This window comes from Vanrija pseudolonga, chromosome 2 (genome assembly GCF_020906515.1).
Source record: "Vanrija pseudolonga chromosome 2, complete sequence".
NCBI lineage: Eukaryota > Fungi > Basidiomycota > Tremellomycetes > Trichosporonales > Trichosporonaceae > Vanrija > Vanrija pseudolonga.
Window position 1 is genome coordinate 1,667,108 of NC_085850.1, and position 16,157 is coordinate 1,683,264.

The window sequence follows — 16,157 nt, forward strand, 5'->3', positions numbered from 1 at the left end:
TAGGCTGTTGCTGGTTGTGCCTGTTTGTGTCGTCGTCCCTCTCTACGAACCTGGTCTTGGTCCCTGGCAGAACTTGTCTTCGCCGTCGTCCGCCATCAGCCGTCGTCGGGCAGTGCGGGCGGGCCTCGTGCGTGCCCCGGGCCGAAGCGAAGCTGGACAAGGCCTGTTTCCGCCCTGGCCAAGGCACAGTGCATCCTTTGCTCCGGGCCAGACGCCGCGGCAACGACGGGGCTAACAGCGTCACTCTGACTCATGAGGTACATGCCGGGGGTGGGGGCATGAGTGCAGAGCCGACGAGCAGAGAGGTCACAGTGGATCTCGCGCATTGAAGCAACAGAACTGCATTGAGAGCATTCAGTGACTCCTTTCTTCCCTCTTTGACAACGCACGACGCGTGGACCCCTCTGCTTGTTCGATCGTCTGCCGTATGACGCGACTTGCCCGTTGATGCATACCTCTCTGCCGTCCCCCACAAGCGCCCACCCCATACCTCCCCTCCTCGTCGTCGTCTCGGTCGAACGGCATCTTCGCCTACCGCTGCCATGTAGCCTTCAGGAACGGGACCAGCGCCACTGCGGAGATTTTCTCAGTCACCAAGCTTTGGCTCTGGACGTAACTAGTCCGGTGGTGGTGACAACGGCGCGCCCGACAATGCCACGCTACGGCCAATGCTTGATGTGCAGCACACTGAAGGCAAGGGAGGGAGGTGCTAGTTTATGTTCGTTGTGCGGTGTGTGCCCAGGCCAGGCTGGCCAGCCAGCCTGGAGCAGAACAGTGCCTGGAGGGTCATCCTCGACAAGGATACCATTCTATTTCGAGGGTCAGGCAGTGTCAGAGCACAGTCAAACCCCGTTGTCCTGTCGTCGTCGAGCACACGGCCACGGTCCAAGCCCGAGATCTTTGGACACTGGCAGACCTGATTGATCCACTTGAAACAACGCGTCGCACCAGCAGTCGCCTGCCTCGCAGCAAGCTAGGTAGCAGCGTGGCGCGCTACCAAGCGACGATGCCCTACCGCAGCGCGGGGGATCACCGCAAGGATGAGCTGCGCAACCTGCAGTCTCCTACAATCAGGCAGTGCACTCACCTCGAGCCCTAGTGTTCTCTCTGTTCTGTGCGGGCCTGAACGTGGCGTCTGTGCCTCTCTGCCTGTTCGGCTCGGTCGGTCGCATGCACACACACCAGCATTCTGGGGCACTGGACAACAACCGCGACGCTTCTCTCGTCATGGGCTACAATGCGCCGGCCAAACCTTGTCCCATTACGTGTCAGCTTCCGGGATGTCACCTGGAAGCGGGCAGGCAGCGCACCAGCGGGTGCCCCGTCCAAATGGACGGGTTGGCTACGTTATTGCGTCACCTCGTCTCCCTGCCATGTCGTTAGACAGGGAATGCCTGCAGCCACGGCCCGCGTCGTTAATTCCGACCCGCGGCGCACCCGCGCTGGCGGCCGGCGCTGGCTGGCTGGTTATACTGCTGAACTGAAAGAAATATAGACTGAAACGTTGGCACGCTGGGTTGATTACTTGGTTTACATATCGATCAGGGAGACGACCCTCTCTAGTGTTTGTGTACAATGCACAATGCACGCCTACCACCCAATGCGCACCACGGCCCGGCCGACGCCGCGCACCCAGTCGTGCACGCGCGTCGTCCAGCCACCGAGCTCCTCAACCCGCGCCACAAAGCTGTCCAGTCCGCCGCCGACGCCAAAGTAGAGCACCTGGGTGTGTGAGCAGTCTTGTCGCAAGCTTCTACCCACCTTGGCAGCAACTAGGATCACAGGGTCAGAGACCACGAGCGGCTCCTTGCTCCAGTCGCCGACGCTGAGGGCCTCGAGCGAGTCCTCGAGTGCCACTGGCTTGGCCTTTGCCGCACCAGGTGCCACAGATCCGCGGAGGACGTCGATAAGCGGGCCGACGCTCTCCTCGGCATAAATTGTCTCGGCAGTAAGCACAAGGTTGTACTTGGCCTCGCCGGCCAAGTCGACCGCCATGCCCGACCAGTCGCCGTACGTGAACACAAGGTCGATACCGCGCTCCTCGAGCAGGGCGGTGAACGCCTCGACCAGTGCGGGGGTCACGTCTAGTGTGCCGGCGCGGGTGGGGTCGAACGGCCGGCGTGGCGCCTCGTCATCGTCATCATCCTCCTCGTCCTCGTCGGCAGCAGTCTCGGCCGCCGCACGCGCCGAGGCGGGCAGCGACGGCAGTGCGGCGAGCACGAGGTTGGGCAGCGTGACAAGCGAGAGCACGGGCAGGTTGTAGTCCTGCAGGTGGAGCGTGGTGCGCGTGGTGCTGGCCTCGGGCGAGGCGAGGAGCGAGCGCAGCAAGTAGGCGGATGGGAGGCCCGTGCCACAGCCGACCTCGAGCACACGCGCCCCGCGCACCCACCTGCCCACGTCGGCCTCCTCGCTCCCGGCCGCGGCCTTGCCCTTGCCGGAGCGCCCGCTGCCCACTCCCCGCGCGATGACCTCGACGAGGTCCACGCCGCCCTCCCAGCTCTTCAGGCCGCCCTCGTACGTGCCGGGGATGAGGTCGGTGTCGGCGTCGACATACGCCTCGGACGCGGCCTCGCCCTGCGCGAGCTGGAAGCGCGCGTCGTACAGGTCGCGACGGAGGAGCGGGGCGCCGCCCAGCGGGTGCGCGAGGGGCGAGTAGGAGAAGTTTTCTGGGAGCGTTGCGAGCTGTGTGTGTTAGAACTGTGCAGGAATGAGGTACACACCAGGTCGGTGAGCGAGATGCGCTTGCTTGGCTGTGGAGGTGCGCGCGGGGTCGAGGAGGAGGCTGCCGAGACAGACTTGTCGGCGCTGGGCGCGACGACAACCGTGTCGTCCTCGTCGTCCTGGCGGGTCAGGTTTGCTCGCGCTGCACACCCACAATGTTGAAGGAGAACTTGAACATGTTTGCGAGCTCTGCAGTGCAATGTTGACAAGCTGCTCTGTGCCCATCTCTTAACTTTTGTCCATCCTCTGATCCACCTCCACCTCGTCATGACGGCCGTCTGAATATTTTCCTCCACCTTTTCGGCATTGATCCCGAGATTTCAACATCAGCTGGGTGGCCAACCGGCCACTATCAACGTTACGACGACCACATCAACGCCAACAACAACAGCATGGGGCACAAGCGTGGGTGGAATCTCCAGCGGCTTCGCTGACGAGCAACAGGCGCGAAGAAATCCGTGCGCGATGCCGACCGCGCGGCCAAGTGGGTCACTGGGTCATCGCACGCTACTAACCCTCAACAGAGGCTTCAACCATGCGCCGTCCGCCTCGACACGCGACGACACGCCCAAGGGCGCGATGCGCATCTTCAACGCGGCCAAGGTCCAGGCTGCTTTCCGCGCGCGCGGTGGCACGAACAGCGAGGACACGGGCGAGCGCGGGCCGAAGCGCAAGCGCGACGCCGGCGGCAACGACGAGCCAGCAGCACCCAAGCCCAAGGCGAAGAAGGCCGACCTGCCCAAGATCGGCGAGCACGAGTCGCTGGGCGAGTACAACCGCCGCGTGGAGGCTACCTTGCGTGGCGGGGTGAGCTCGGCCATCAAGGCGGCCGCATCGGCCAAGGGGCAGGCGGTGCGCGACTTCAAGGCTGCGAAGAAGGCGCGCAAGGAGGCCGCGCAGGGCAAGACGGCCCACGAGGATGAAGAGCAAGAGCTCAAGCCCAACCGCCCGGCAAAGGAGTTTGAGGAGGCACCGCAGCGCAAGCGGCTCAACGACGTCGCGCAGGCGCCGCCCGCGCTCCCGCGCATGCGGGCAGCCGTCAAGGCTGGCGCTGGTGCCGGGGGCTCGGCGTGGGCCGCGGCTGGCGGCAGCCGCACGCCGCTCAACGCCGGCCAGAAGCGTCTTATGGAGGTCGAGCGTGAGCGTGTCATTGCGCAGTATCGCGAGATTAAGGCGCGCAAGGAGGCGGATAAGGAGGCGGAGCGTGCGGCCGCGGCGGCGCCAAAGAAGGGCGGTAAGAGCAAGTAGACTGTTGTATCATAGCACACGTTGGCAGCATTCAGCATTGTGGGAGTCGAGTTGCGCACATGGGACATCACGACAGCATCGCACATCATGTCAGTGACGCATATTGTGTCAGCCACGGCCACGGACGTTCACCTCCCACCCAGCCCTCAACCTCCACCCTCGCCTCGCCCGCCGCGACTCCCTCTGTTGCAAAGCTTCATGTTGTACTGTGTACAATGCGCTTGATCTCCGGCGCCTATGTGCTGTCGGCGCCGTCCATATCTCCCTGCATCTAACCGACGACGGCAAGCTTGCCGTACTTAGTCGAGCTGGTCGGCAGCGACCTCGTCCTTCTTCTCGGCCTCGTCAAAGTTCTCCACCAGGTCGGGGATCTCGTCGTCGTCACCGGCGACCTCACCCTCCTTCTTCTCGCCAGAGGCAGCAGCCTGGCGGGCGGTAAGGGTCTGGTAAGACTCGGCCAGGCGACGGAGGTTGGCGAGCGAGTCGGGGCCAAGCTGGTTGAGGATACCGGGGACGAGCTCGGTAAGCTCCTTGGTCTGGCCCTGGCCGTAGATGGCGAGGGTGTTGGAGGGGAGGGCAGCGTGGACAGCGACTGGCCGTCGTTAGCATCTGTGTTCGAAGACAAGTCTCCACCACCACACTCACCCTTGGGGGCAGCGAAGTGAAGCACGTTGCCGTCCTCCTTGAACATGTTGACCTCCTCAACACCGGTGATGGGCTGGACACCAAGCTTCTTGAGAGCAGCCTGGAGCTTGCGGTCGTCACCCTGCGAGGCAGTCACCGACTTCTTGACGACCTTGCGGCGGGGGGTACCCTTGCCACCTGTGTGTGGGCAATGTGCAGCAGATGGGAACAAGTACGAGCCAGGGTCGAAATGGTCGAAATGACGAAAGGGACAAGAGCACGTCAGCGACTGATACACGACGTTGGACGCCTCTTTCGCGGTGAACAACAGCATCGGCTGGATGGAGGCTTGCGCGCATCACGCCTCGCCCTCGTCGCACCAAACTGGTGACAGTCGACTTTTTGGTCGTGTGCACAGGCCAGAGATCTCAGGCAATCCACCATCCGCCGGCTTGTCTTTCCTGCCTCCTTTTGTCTTCCCTCTGCTCCTCTCGACACCGGCAGCACCGCCAGTACTCTCAAGTGATCTGTACGCACCGATGCGGACCTGAGCCTGGAGCTTGGCGATCTTCTCCTTGTCCATGTTGATGTTGAGGACTGCTGGGCGAAAGTTGGGGCGCCGGTGGAGGTGTGTAGCGTTTTGTGACAATGGCAAGCGAGCACAGCCAGTGATGGGAAATGGTCCGCAATACGGGGATCGGCGTGTGCGAGCGTTGGTGAGCGAGTTGCAAGTGCAGTCGCAAGTGATGATGAATGGAATGTGGGAGTGGAAAAGAAACCGGTCGAAGGGGGGGGTAACGAAGTAGCCGATGTCGATGGTGAGCAAAAGGGGAAGAGCAGGTCAGCGACTGTTGCCAGGTTGGGGTAGGGGGCTTTGCGCAGTGTGCTGGGGACTGCGTGTCCAAGTGATGGCACGCACCTGAAGGCCGGTTTTGATGAGTAGAAGGTGGGGATAAGATAACACGAGGCTGGGCTGGGATGTCGAGGTTGTCGGTGGTGGTGGTGAGCCGGCCAGAGTGCGTGCTGGCTGGCATCCACTGGCTGGCTGGCAGGTTGGCAGGCAGGGTGCTGCTGCTGCATGCTGGCTGGCTGGGTGGGCCTGGCTGGGTGACGGCTCCTCCTGGCTGACATTGCTGCAGTGTGGCCCGAAGGTGTGGAGTCTCGCCTGGGTGAAGCGGGATCAAAACTCCACAGTGGGACCGGCGAAATAGGACCGGCTGTCGTTGTGGCACTTGTCCACGCGAGTGCTTTTACATCCGTTCGTCATCGCCCATCCGCCAGTCCCTACTGATTACTCGCGCCGGTCCCATCAGACAAGTCGTCGCGCAGGCTAGGACCAAAACATTGCCGCATAGACACCACACACTCTGCCCACTCTTGTTATCCCTCCGACGGCTATCCGCCTCCTTCTTCCCCACATCTCTCCTCTCCACCAGCGAGCAGCGGTCGGCTCGCGCAGCTAAACATGTTTGCGCACGCCCCAGCACCACATCTCGCGCGCCCGCCAGCGACGGTGCGCCGCGCCGCCCAAGCAGGCCGCGACAAGGAGAACGCCGGCGTCAACCTGCCCGCCAAGACGCCCATGCGCGCGCCGCTTGGCGGCGGAGGCGCGCCCTTCAAGCCCGGCACTGCTGGCCCGAGCCGCATCCTCGGCGGCAAGACTGTCGAGCGCAACGTCCTCGCACCAAAGGGCAGCGGCAGCGCTCCTATCGAGGAGATAGGTGAGTGGAATCGCGATGACAGTGAACTGACGGGCTCTAGAACCCAAGCGTCTCTTCCAGGTGACCAAGACACCCGGCCCCGCACCCCAGCCTCAGCGTTCCCATCGAACCCCTGCACCTCAGCGCCAGAACACGCTCCGCACGCCAGCGCCCGCCCGCGCCGAGCCGATCGGCCCATCCCCTGTTCCTTTGCCATCGGCGCAGCGTACGCGCCGCCGCTCGCGCTCGCGCCTGTCACTCCAGTCGGCTGGTGGCGGCACCCCCGACATGTCGTTTAACAAGACGCACCAGTGGGACCAGGAGGTCTCGCTCGACAGTATCCTCGAGGCCGACGTCGAGGGCGCCCAGTTAGCCGAGATCCTTGAGTACTATGGCGAAGACGAGTACGCGATGCCCACTGCCAAGGACATGCCCTTTGTGCCCGAGTGGGCAGACAGCATCCCAGACCCCGTCGCGTCGATGAAGACACTCGGGGCAATGCGGCCAATGTTCTACGCGCCGCTGCCGAGCCCACCGCCAGATCTTGAGGACGTTGAGTTTATGCACGTCAAGCTCGTCGACGACGACGAGCTCGAGGACGACCTCTTCCGCCAGCCCAAGGCCGCGCCGAAGCAGTCGACGCGGCCCGTAGCCGGGCGTGGGCCGAGCACCGCGCGTGGTGCTGCTGTGCCCTCGATCCGTACGACGCGCCCAGCGTCCGCCGCCGCTCCCCGTTTTGGCAGTGCCACCGTGACGCCTTCGCTGAGGACCACGCGCCCGGCGTCGGTCGCGACCACGGCTACCTCGACCACCCGTCCTCTAGTTGCGCGTCCGGCCTCGACGGCCTCGAGCCGCCCAACCACATCCTCGGGCCGTTCTGCTTCCATCAGCATCCCCGTCACCCGCCCACTGGTCATTGCGCCGCGTACTGGACGCCCGGCCACGACGTTACGCCCACTGGCGACGGCCTCCTCGGCGCGGCAGGCGACGCTCGCCCCTCCGGCTACATCTCGCTCGCCGTCGAACCCGTCGTCTCCAGCGTCGGACGCGTTCGCGTTCGACTCGGCCGCGTTCGACTTTGACCTCGACCTCGACTTTGAGGCGCTCACGCCTGACCTGACCCCCGACCCGTCCCCCAAGCGTGCCGACTCGGCGACGCTCCCCATTTTCCGCAACGAGCCGTCCGAGACGCCCACCATTGACGCCATGCTCGCCGAGCTCGCCGTTGCCAACTTTATGGCTGCCGGCGGCGTGTCCAACTTTGAGGCCGAGGGCCTTGCTCCGCTGTCCAACACGCCCGGCGCGGAAAACCACTTTGACCACGTTAGAAACGTGTACGGCGTGGCTGCCCTCGAGGCGGCCCACATTGCCGCCAACAAGCGCGACGAGCGTCGCTAGCCGCCACAGTACTGTCACGCAGGTCTCTTGTCCCGACTCACGAACTTTTTCCTCCTCGAACATTGGTTCCTGTAACCAACTTGTATTTTACGAACGACGCTTACGTCCAAACAAAACGTTACCTGTATTACCCCGTTGTACCAGTTCTTTGTCGAAGCGCCAGGCGCTAGCCATGCATGATGTGCTGATGCGGGTGCAGTGGGTGTGGCGCAGGCGCAGGTGCAGTCGGTGCTCACATCGTTTCGTGATTGTGTCTGCAATTCGTGAGGCCTCCCACAACTGCCCACGACAGGATAGAAGCCATGCATGATGTCGCGGATGACCTGGCCCCATGACCAATTGCGAGGATATACTGCTGCTACTGCTGTCTTCATTTGTCACTTCTCTCCGCCCCACTCCTAGAAAATCGGCGCGCTCGTAGGCGCCGCGGGCTGCGTCGTCTTGTAGATGCTCGGCTTGGGTTTTGGGGTCGCGGCGGCCGCGGCGTCACCGGCGGGCTTGCCGTTGCCCTTGTCGTCCTTGCGGGGGCGGGGCTGTCCGTCCTTGGCCTGGCCGTTGGTGCGGGGCTCTGAGGAGTCAGTCAAGTCGCATAAAATCAAACTCACGGCCACCATGCGCGCCGCCACGTCCACCACCACGCGCACCGCGCGCTGCACCGCCACGTCCGCGAGGCGTCGACACGCTGCGACGGACCGTCTCGAAGCCATCGCTGTCAACCGCCTGGTCGGCCGCCTGCGCCTGCTCCTTGGGCTGGCGGGGTCTGCCCTTGCCCTGCGCGCGCTCCTTGCGGGGCTGAGAGCCTTCGCCATCCTTGTTGCCGGCCGCCTTGTCGCCCTTGTCCGCCTTCTCGCCCTTGTCCGCCTTGTCACCCTTCTCTCTCTTCTTGCCGTCGCCGTTCTGCTGCTTGTTGCGCTGCTGCGAGGGCTTGCGGTTCTGCTGCTTCTTCTTCTCGCCGTTGGGCGCTGGAGACGAGGTGCCCGACGTGCCAGCGGCGACAGCCTCGGTCACCACCACGGTCTCAATTTGCTGGGTGATAACCGCGACACCATCGGCGCCGGCAAACGCGGCGCGCAGCTGCTCGGCAGCGTCGTGGTCGTCAGTCGTCTCGTCTTCGGCGGTCCAGTCGAGAGGCGTGAAGGGAGTCGAGGTCGCGGTAGGGGTCGTCGCGAGCGACTCAGCTGGCTCGTCCATCTCCTCACGCTCGATGGGCTCAACCACCTCGTACTCGACGTGCACGGCCTGCTCGGTGACCACCTCGAGCTCGTCTTCCTGCAAGAAGTTGAGAGCAGCGCCGCGGGAGAAGTTGGCAAGGTGCGGGGCGACAACGGCCGGCTCGTCAAAGTCAAAGGTGCGAGTGTGGACCTGCGGGGTGCGGTGGGGGTCAAACTCGACATCGTCGGAGAGGATCTCGGAGGCAAAGTCGCGAGTCGACTCGGCGGCCTCGACGGCGGTGCTGCCGACCTCGGTGGGGTCGGCCGGCTCGCCCGGCTCTCCGAGAAGCACGAGAAGGCTGCGAACGCGGTCATCTGGAACGTGATTAGCGGGGCGACAGACTCGCACCGACGCACCTTCGTCGTCGTCGAGGCCTGTGCGGGGGGCAACGAGGCCGGAGAGCACGTCGTGGCCCGCCTCACCGCCGGCCAGGAGGTCGTCGTACATGCGGCCGACACGGAGGATGTCGGTCGCGAGAACCTGGTCCTGGAGCGCGTACGGCAGGGTGAGGGGCGCAAACGTGAGGTTTGTGTGGTCGTTTGGCCTGGCCGGGTGGAGGAGCGAGTGGAGCTTGAGGAAAGCGGCGACCTGGGAGGCGATCGACAGCGTGTGGTCGCGGACGCGGGCGGTGACACGGTCCTCCAGGTCACGCTCTGCCGCCTCGCGCACCTCGCGCGTCTTGGCGGCCGCGACGAGCTCGGCGTCCTCCACCTGGCGGGAGAGCTCCTCGAGCTCGCGGCTGGCCGCCTCGAGCTGTGGCAGCGCAGCGAGGCCCGCGACCTGATCAGCGTTGAGGGTCTCGGCCGGCTTGTCGGCGTAGCCACGGAAGCGGAGCTAGGATGGTCAGGAAGCACAGGGCAGGCGTGTACGCACAATCTTCTTGTTGAGCGGCTTGAGGCGCCTGGAAATGAGCTCCTCGACGGGGCCGCGCTCCTTTGTCGGGGCGCTGGTGGCTTCGGGCGACGACATGTTGCGAGCGGTTATGAGCTAGCTATGTCGCGGAGGAGGGGGGAGAAAGGTAGAGTTGTGGATAGATGTCGAGGCTGGATGGGATTGAGATGTTGTTGGGTGGCTTGGAGTGGATCTGGGTGGATCGTGACGAGCAGCAGGGCAAGGAGGTCGCTTGACTCGTCGGCGGCGTCCTGCCAACAGAGTCATTCTGGTTAAATTGGAGCCCCGCGACGACGAACTCACTCAGCGAACATTCCAGTCACGTGCGGGTCAGCTGTGTCCCTCGCTGGCTGGCTCTGGCTCTGGGCTAAACCCAAGAGGAACCCGCCGTCATCGTCATGCACATCACCCACTCACTCACTCACACGACACCATGTCCTTCCAGCTCCCAGCAGGCATGCGCCCAGCCCAGCCCCCGTCCGGCGCGCAGGGCGGCAACGGCGGTAACGGCAACAACGGAGGCGGCGGCGACGACGAGGAGCGCCGCGCCCGCGCCGCCCAGCAGGAGGAGATGAAGCGCAGCATGATCCAGGCCATGCTCGAGCCGGCCGCCCGCGAGCGCCGTGAGTGGCCACCTAGTGTACTGGTAGTACCGGCCTGCTAACACCGCCCCAGTCTCCCGGATAGCCCTCACCCGCCCCCAGCTCGCCGCGCAGGTCGAGGCGCTCCTCGTGCGCATGGGCCAGCAGGGGCAGATCCGCGGCCAGGTGTCAGACGACGCATTGAAGGGGCTGCTCGAGCAGGTGAGTGCGGCGCGAGCGTAGCGGCGAGGAGGAGCTGGCGAGCTGGCGGTGGCGAGGGCCATGTCTTCGTTGGGCTGGGCGTGATGGCCAGAAGCCTCTGCGGCGATCGCGGCTGTCACTCGCGCCACTGTGATGAGCAAGCACGCCAGCTTCTGGCCTGGCGGCATCTCACCATCTCACCATCGCCACACAAACGCTCACACACCCCGTAGGTCTCGAACCAGGCCGCGCCCAAGCCCCAGGCGCCGCAGCAGACGTCGGCGCGCAGCCGCACCCTCGGCTCGGGCATCACGATCCAGCGCAAGCGCGACGACTCAGACTCGGACGAGTATGACTTGTAGGAGGCGAGCGCGGTGCGAGGCAGACGGCGAGGCAGCGCAGCCGTGCGCGCGGCTGCGGGCTGTTGAGCTACGGCGCCAACGACGAGGGATATTGAGTAGCAACGAGAACTCGGCTCCCGACATTCATATCGCACGAGCGACTGTGATGCAGTGTATAATCTGTCTGCTTGTGGCGTGCAGCACACGCGCTGACTGTCGGTGTGCTGGTGTTCAGAGCTGGGTGCAGCGCTTGGCCCACACAAGCCTTGTATCTTCGTTGCGCGGCGTTGCCAGTACTCGCAGACCATCCTCTCCAATCGTCCCGCGAAGGTCACAAAGCCCCATTCAGCGTCACTGTCTCGCCCTTCCCTCCCCCCACCCCCTCCTCTCCGTTGACGCTTCCTGCGTCGCATACGACGCCCCTCCCCCGCCACACCCGCCTAACCATGCGTGCATATTTCTCTACTGGCCGGCAAGCTTGGCCAGCGCGGCGTTGACGTCGTTGGCCGAGAAGTTGTCGAGGCCGGTCTGCGACTCGACTCCGCGCTCTGTAACGTGACAGCGAGCGCAGCGAGCGAGCGGGCGATGCGAGCAGCGGGACGAGGGGCGAGAGGAGAGCGGGCGGGCGGTTCGTGAGAGAGTAAAGCGGTTGGTTGAGGATACGCGGAACGAGAACGCAAGCCGTCAGCAATGACTCAAGAAGACGCCGACACGCTACGCCGCCTACGGCGCCATCGCGCCGCCGGCCCGCGCACACTCACCAAAGCGGACAAACGCGCGAGGGGACACGCCCTGCGCCTCGCGGATGAGCACCTTGACGTCGGGGTTGGACGCCTTGAGGGCGGGGTAGGACGCCGAGATCCATTGCCTGGATGTGGTGTCAGCGTGTGCGTGCTGTGCGGGTGGGGCCGGGAACGGAGCATGCTCCACGAGTTGCTCATCGTCGTTGTCGTTCGTCGTCACCGCCGTGGCACGTGGGGGCCTGGCACCGCGAGTATGTGACGCCGAGGCGAGTGACGACGACGACGAGACGAAGAGGAGGGAGCAAAGCCGGCTGCGACGACGCGCGCGCCCAGGCGCACTCTCCACTCACCTCACGCCGGCCGACGCTGGCGAGGTCTGGCACAGGTGCAGGCGGAGCTCCTTGACGGCCTTGGGCAGCTGCTTGAGGGACATGGCGGTTTGTTGGTGGTGGGGTGGAGGGAGATGCGGGTTTGACTTGGCTCGGAGGTGGTTGGAGGGTGAGTGAGTGGGTGAGGGACGGCGGAAGCAAATTGGGGGTTGGTTGGCTTGAACGAGGCACCACCACGACGTTTGCACGACGGCTATCCGCCTCAACTGATGCAACTGATCCATGCGATACTGTACTCTACAACACTGCACACCCTATCCAAACGTCTGCGACGACCGCGTAGCGCGCTTCTGCTTGGACAGACGCCACGAGTCCTTGTCCTCGGCGAAGCGGTCAAACAGAGGCTCAATCTTCTCCTGCTTCTTGCGCTTGCTGATCCTGTTTTGGTCGGCGACCTTGAAGAATGTCGGCGCGACCTCGGACAGCCACTTGGGCTCAATCACCGTTACTTGGTGCATGTACTCCTTGGCCGTGAGCACCAACTCGTAGTAGATGCACCACTCGGGCGGCCGCTGGAAGATGGCGCTCGAAGGGTGGATCGACACCGGTGTGCCTTCGACCAGCGTCTTGTAACCCTCCACGGGGTCCTTCTTGGCCGCGTTGCGGAAGAAGCCAGAGCAGATGGCCATTCGAACACGGTTGTAGTTGGTGCCGCACGACACAAGCTCGTGCTTGTACCGCTCCATGATGCCGACGAGCTGCTTGCGCACATTCTGCGCCGTCTTGACCGCACGCGTGTGGATAAAGTTCTCAAAGCACCATGGGTTGCTGAACTTTGATGCCTTCCAGCCATTGTACACAGCCATGAGGGTGAGGAGGTCACCTTCCGGCTGGTGGAACTTGGCCTTCTTGGCGTCCGCCTGCGACTGCTTGTCCTTTGGCCGGTAGAACACCTGTCCACCGGCTTGGAGCATGGCAACGATGGTGAGGGCTTCCTCGGAACATCCGTAGTCGACCGACTTGATGAGCATCTTACACAGCATGGGGTCGAGGGGGAAGTCCGCCATCTTACGACCAACGCGGGTCAGAAGACCCTCGTCGTCGAGCGCGCCGAGGGCATACAGCTGCTCGAGAGCTGTCAACATGGTCGCTGCTGGTGGCGGGTCCATGAAGTCGAAGTTGATCAGGTCGTTGATACCCATTGCCTTGAGCGTCAGAATCGTAGACGCCAAATTGGTACGCTGGATTTCGGGGATGGGGTTGGGAAGCATTTCGTTGCGGTACGCGAGCTCGGTGTACAGGCGGTAGCACTTGCCGGGACCGGTACGGCCAGCACGACCAGAACGCTGGCGCGCCTGGGCCTGCGAGATCGGAGTGACAATGAGCGAGTCCATACCGAGCTTGGGGTCGTAGGCGTTTTGCTTTGAGAATCCCGGGTCGATAACGTAGTAGATACCGTCGATGGTGATACTCGTCTCGGCAATGTTGGTGGCAATGACGCACTTTCGTGCGCCGGGAGGCGGCGGGTCGAAAATCTTGGACTGCATCTCGGACGGCAGCGCAGCGTAGACGGGCAGGATAATGAGGTCGGGCACTTGTGGTCCTAGTGCCTTCACTCGTTCGAACAGGACCTCGCACGCCGTGTCGATTTCTTCTTGTCCTGTTAAGAACAGAAGAATATCGCCTGGAGGCTCCATGAGGTGGATCTGGAGGATGGTGATGAGCGATGCTTCGAGGTAGTCGGGCTCGGGGTCCTTGGTGTACAGGATCTCGACGGGGAAGGTACGACCAGGAATCGTGAAGATGGGGCAGCCCCAGAAGTACGTGGCGAACTTTTCGGCGTCGAGTGTGGCCGACGTACAAATCAGCTTGAGGTCAGGACGGCGCTTGCAAGCCTTCTTCATGAGACCGAAGAGGACGTCGGTGGCGATGGTACGCTCGTGCGCCTCGTCGAGCATGATGACCGAGTACTTGGACGCATCGGGGTCGATAAGCAGCTCACGGAGGAGCATACCGTCCGTCATGAACTTGATCTTGGTCTCTGGGCTGGTCACATCCTCGAAACGGACGTTGTAGCCGACCTCGCCACCAAGGCGACAGCCAACCTCCTCGGAGACACGCTTGGCAACCGACACGGCGGCGACCTTACGCGGCTGCGTACATCCCAGCTTGAGCCGCCCCAGTAAGCCCTCCTCGGCAAGATACTGAGCCATTTGAGTCGTCTTTCCGGAACCAGTGTCGCCGACGACAACGAGAATCTGGTTCTCGCGAACAGCCTTGACGAGCTGGTCCCTCAACTTGTAGATGGGCAAGGCGCGACGTTGCTCCTGAATGCTCAAGCTGGTGATACGCCCAAACGTCATCGACTTGTTGGCGCTCTTCCAGGCCGGCGTCTGCTGCGTCTTCTGGTTCATGAGGTTACCACGAAGATCCGAAGCGAACTGCTTGTCGGCTTGCTGTGCCATGGGGTCGAGCCATGGCTGGTTGACATTGCGTGCCTCCGAGTCGGCCTGGTCGTTGGCCTCCATTCGCCTCATATCCGCGCGCTCCTTGGCAAGCTGGCCACCGGCAAGAGCAGCACGGTTCATCGATCCGTCAGGTGCCTTGATAATCTTGACGGGGGAGATGTCGAGCGTGATCCTCGTCTGACCGGCAAGGAAGGCCGGCTCCTTCTCGTGCACCTCGATATCAATGTCCTCGTCGATACCGTTGTCGCCCGCCGTCATCGAGTAGTCGTCGTCGAGGTCGGGGTAGTCGGCAGCGCTGACAGCACCACTGGCAATGAGCTGCTTGATCTCGAATCGTTCAGGACTTGACAACCGCTTTGCCGAGCCGCCGCGTCGCTCGTCGACGTGCAACAATGGTGTGGCGTGCAGAGGCGCAGAGTTGGCACCGGTGCCGACCCGCGCAGCGTGTCTTCTCAACTCGTCGTCGATCTCATCCTGTGTCTTGATCCGCAGGTGAGGAGACAGGTCCTCTCCAGTCTCCTGGTTGACGTCCTTCATACTCAGCCCAACCTTGTCACCGGCCACGGACATGACCTTGACCTTGACGGGCTGATTCCGCCTGAGCAAGTCTGATGCCGACTCGACGCGCTGGCCACTAATGTTGGACACATGGACTAGGCCTTCTGTCCGTCCGGCAACACCCTGGAGGAGCACAAAGCCGCCAAAGTCGCGAACATTCGATACGGTGCCGTTGTAGATCTTGTACAGGACTGGCCTGTCGTCGAGGCCTGGCCGTCCGCGGCTGGGGCCTGCCCTGTCGTCACGGTACGACGGCGCTCCCTGGCCTCCACGCCCAGCCCAGCCGTTGTCGCGGATGCCGCCACCGCTGTCACCGTTGCGGTCGTCGTTGTACCTATCGCGACCATAACCCCCACCGTTGCGGTCGTCGTAGCGCGAGCGCTTGGCGGATGGCTCGCCATCGATAAAGTCGTCGCTTGTAGGCCTGTTACGCCGTGACGCTGCGTCCTGAAGCTGGCTCATCGTCTTGTCCATGGAGAAATCAGGCAGCTTCTCCTCGCGGTCCTTGCCTTCCCGCCCGTCGAGGTATTTCTCCTCAGGCATCCACTCCTGGTCCGGCAAGCTCAGTCCGGGGAACTTGCGCGCCTGGAGCGACTTTTCTCCCGTCCCGCCTTCTGCCTGCGGCTTACCGGCCTCGGCCTTGGCCTTGGCCTTTGCCGCCTTGCGCTTGTACTTTGGGTGCATGGTAACGATCAGGCGGTCGAGGTTCTTGATGAACGAGTCGGGAAAGTCGGCACCAATGTCGCTCAGCTTCTTGGTGAACGCTTCGTATCCGCCCTTGCTCTGCTCGTGCATCTGGAACGTCAGGAGTGAAGCTTGGCGACCTTTGGTGTCAACTCACGGCAATGACAAACTCGGCCAGGTTTTTGTCCTGCAGCTTTGTGTGGTTGAACAGCTCTTGCTGAACTCGCGTGACGAGCGAGAGCAGCTCGAGCTTGTACAGCTCCTTGTCTGCGCCCATGGTGTGCGGTGTTTACAGGTAAGATGCTGAAGAAAGAACAACTAACAGTAATCTCGGCGGCGGTCTTTCGAACTCGTCAACCTCCATCGCGATCCATCACCACTCACTCATTGCCACCAGGGGCAATTTCCACGTCATTGTTTCCGTCCCTTATCACTCCTCCACCCTCCATGTCCGCCGC

General features: G+C 63.1%; 8 protein-coding genes across 8 annotated transcripts; 3 read left to right on the plus strand and 5 right to left on the minus strand.

Annotated features, from left to right (window-relative positions):
* Nucleotides 1-1,542: 1,542 nt before the first annotated feature.
* Nucleotides 1,543-2,915, minus strand: HPM1 (Histidine protein methyltransferase 1). The gene is made up of 4 exons (XM_062768914.1): nucleotides 2,876-2,915; nucleotides 2,721-2,840; nucleotides 1,762-2,682; nucleotides 1,543-1,722 (listed from the first exon to the last, which is right to left on the minus strand). Exons 1-4 carry the CDS (start codon nucleotides 2,897-2,899, stop codon nucleotides 1,591-1,593), a joined length of 1,197 nt encoding a protein of 398 aa, XP_062624898.1. The 5' UTR covers nucleotides 2,900-2,915; the 3' UTR covers nucleotides 1,543-1,590.
* A 170-nt stretch (nucleotides 2,916-3,085) lies between these two features.
* LOC62_02G002404 (uncharacterized protein) lies at nucleotides 3,086-4,006 on the plus strand. Its single transcript, XM_062768915.1, has 3 exons — nucleotides 3,086-3,126; nucleotides 3,166-3,205; nucleotides 3,246-4,006. Exons 1-3 carry the CDS (start codon nucleotides 3,114-3,116, stop codon nucleotides 3,967-3,969), a joined length of 777 nt encoding a protein of 258 aa, XP_062624899.1. The 5' UTR covers nucleotides 3,086-3,113; the 3' UTR covers nucleotides 3,970-4,006.
* A 145-nt stretch (nucleotides 4,007-4,151) lies between these two features.
* EGD1 (Nascent polypeptide-associated complex subunit beta) lies at nucleotides 4,152-5,577 on the minus strand. Its single transcript, XM_062768916.1, has 4 exons — nucleotides 5,513-5,577; nucleotides 5,131-5,190; nucleotides 4,615-4,791; nucleotides 4,152-4,561 (listed from the first exon to the last, which is right to left on the minus strand). Exons 2-4 carry the CDS (start codon nucleotides 5,174-5,176, stop codon nucleotides 4,269-4,271), a joined length of 516 nt encoding a protein of 171 aa, XP_062624900.1. The 5' UTR covers nucleotides 5,177-5,190; nucleotides 5,513-5,577; the 3' UTR covers nucleotides 4,152-4,268.
* Nucleotides 5,578-6,058: 481 nt separating this feature from the next.
* Nucleotides 6,059-7,691, plus strand: LOC62_02G002406 (uncharacterized protein; the record flags this gene model as incomplete). Its single annotated transcript, XM_062768917.1, has 2 exons — nucleotides 6,059-6,314; nucleotides 6,355-7,691. The coding sequence occupies 2 exons, from the start codon at nucleotides 6,059-6,061 to the stop codon at nucleotides 7,689-7,691; spliced, it is 1,593 nt and encodes a 530-aa protein (XP_062624901.1).
* A 296-nt stretch (nucleotides 7,692-7,987) lies between these two features.
* Nucleotides 7,988-9,970, minus strand: LOC62_02G002407 (uncharacterized protein). Its single transcript, XM_062768918.1, has 3 exons — nucleotides 9,777-9,970; nucleotides 8,297-9,737; nucleotides 7,988-8,259 (listed from the first exon to the last, which is right to left on the minus strand). Exons 1-3 carry the CDS (start codon nucleotides 9,870-9,872, stop codon nucleotides 8,090-8,092), a joined length of 1,707 nt encoding a protein of 568 aa, XP_062624902.1. The 5' UTR covers nucleotides 9,873-9,970; the 3' UTR covers nucleotides 7,988-8,089.
* Nucleotides 9,971-10,203: 233 nt separating this feature from the next.
* Nucleotides 10,204-11,280, plus strand: D2005.3 (putative protein). The gene is made up of 3 exons (XM_062768919.1): nucleotides 10,204-10,417; nucleotides 10,470-10,597; nucleotides 10,810-11,280. Exons 1-3 carry the CDS (start codon nucleotides 10,228-10,230, stop codon nucleotides 10,936-10,938), a joined length of 447 nt encoding a protein of 148 aa, XP_062624903.1. The 5' UTR covers nucleotides 10,204-10,227; the 3' UTR covers nucleotides 10,939-11,280.
* A 76-nt stretch (nucleotides 11,281-11,356) lies between these two features.
* Nucleotides 11,357-12,105, minus strand: NDUFA2 (NADH dehydrogenase [ubiquinone] 1 alpha subcomplex subunit 2). Its single transcript, XM_062768920.1, has 3 exons — nucleotides 12,011-12,105; nucleotides 11,679-11,785; nucleotides 11,357-11,465 (listed from the first exon to the last, which is right to left on the minus strand). The coding sequence occupies exons 1-3, from the start codon at nucleotides 12,091-12,093 to the stop codon at nucleotides 11,380-11,382; spliced, it is 276 nt and encodes a 91-aa protein (XP_062624904.1). The 5' UTR covers nucleotides 12,094-12,105; the 3' UTR covers nucleotides 11,357-11,379.
* Nucleotides 12,106-12,255: 150 nt separating this feature from the next.
* On the minus strand, nucleotides 12,256-15,999 carry dhx8 (ATP-dependent RNA helicase dhx8). The gene is made up of 2 exons (XM_062768921.1): nucleotides 15,857-15,999; nucleotides 12,256-15,810 (listed from the first exon to the last, which is right to left on the minus strand). The coding sequence occupies exons 1-2, from the start codon at nucleotides 15,974-15,976 to the stop codon at nucleotides 12,304-12,306; spliced, it is 3,627 nt and encodes a 1,208-aa protein (XP_062624905.1). The 5' UTR covers nucleotides 15,977-15,999; the 3' UTR covers nucleotides 12,256-12,303.
* Between the last annotated feature and the right edge of the window lie 158 nt (nucleotides 16,000-16,157).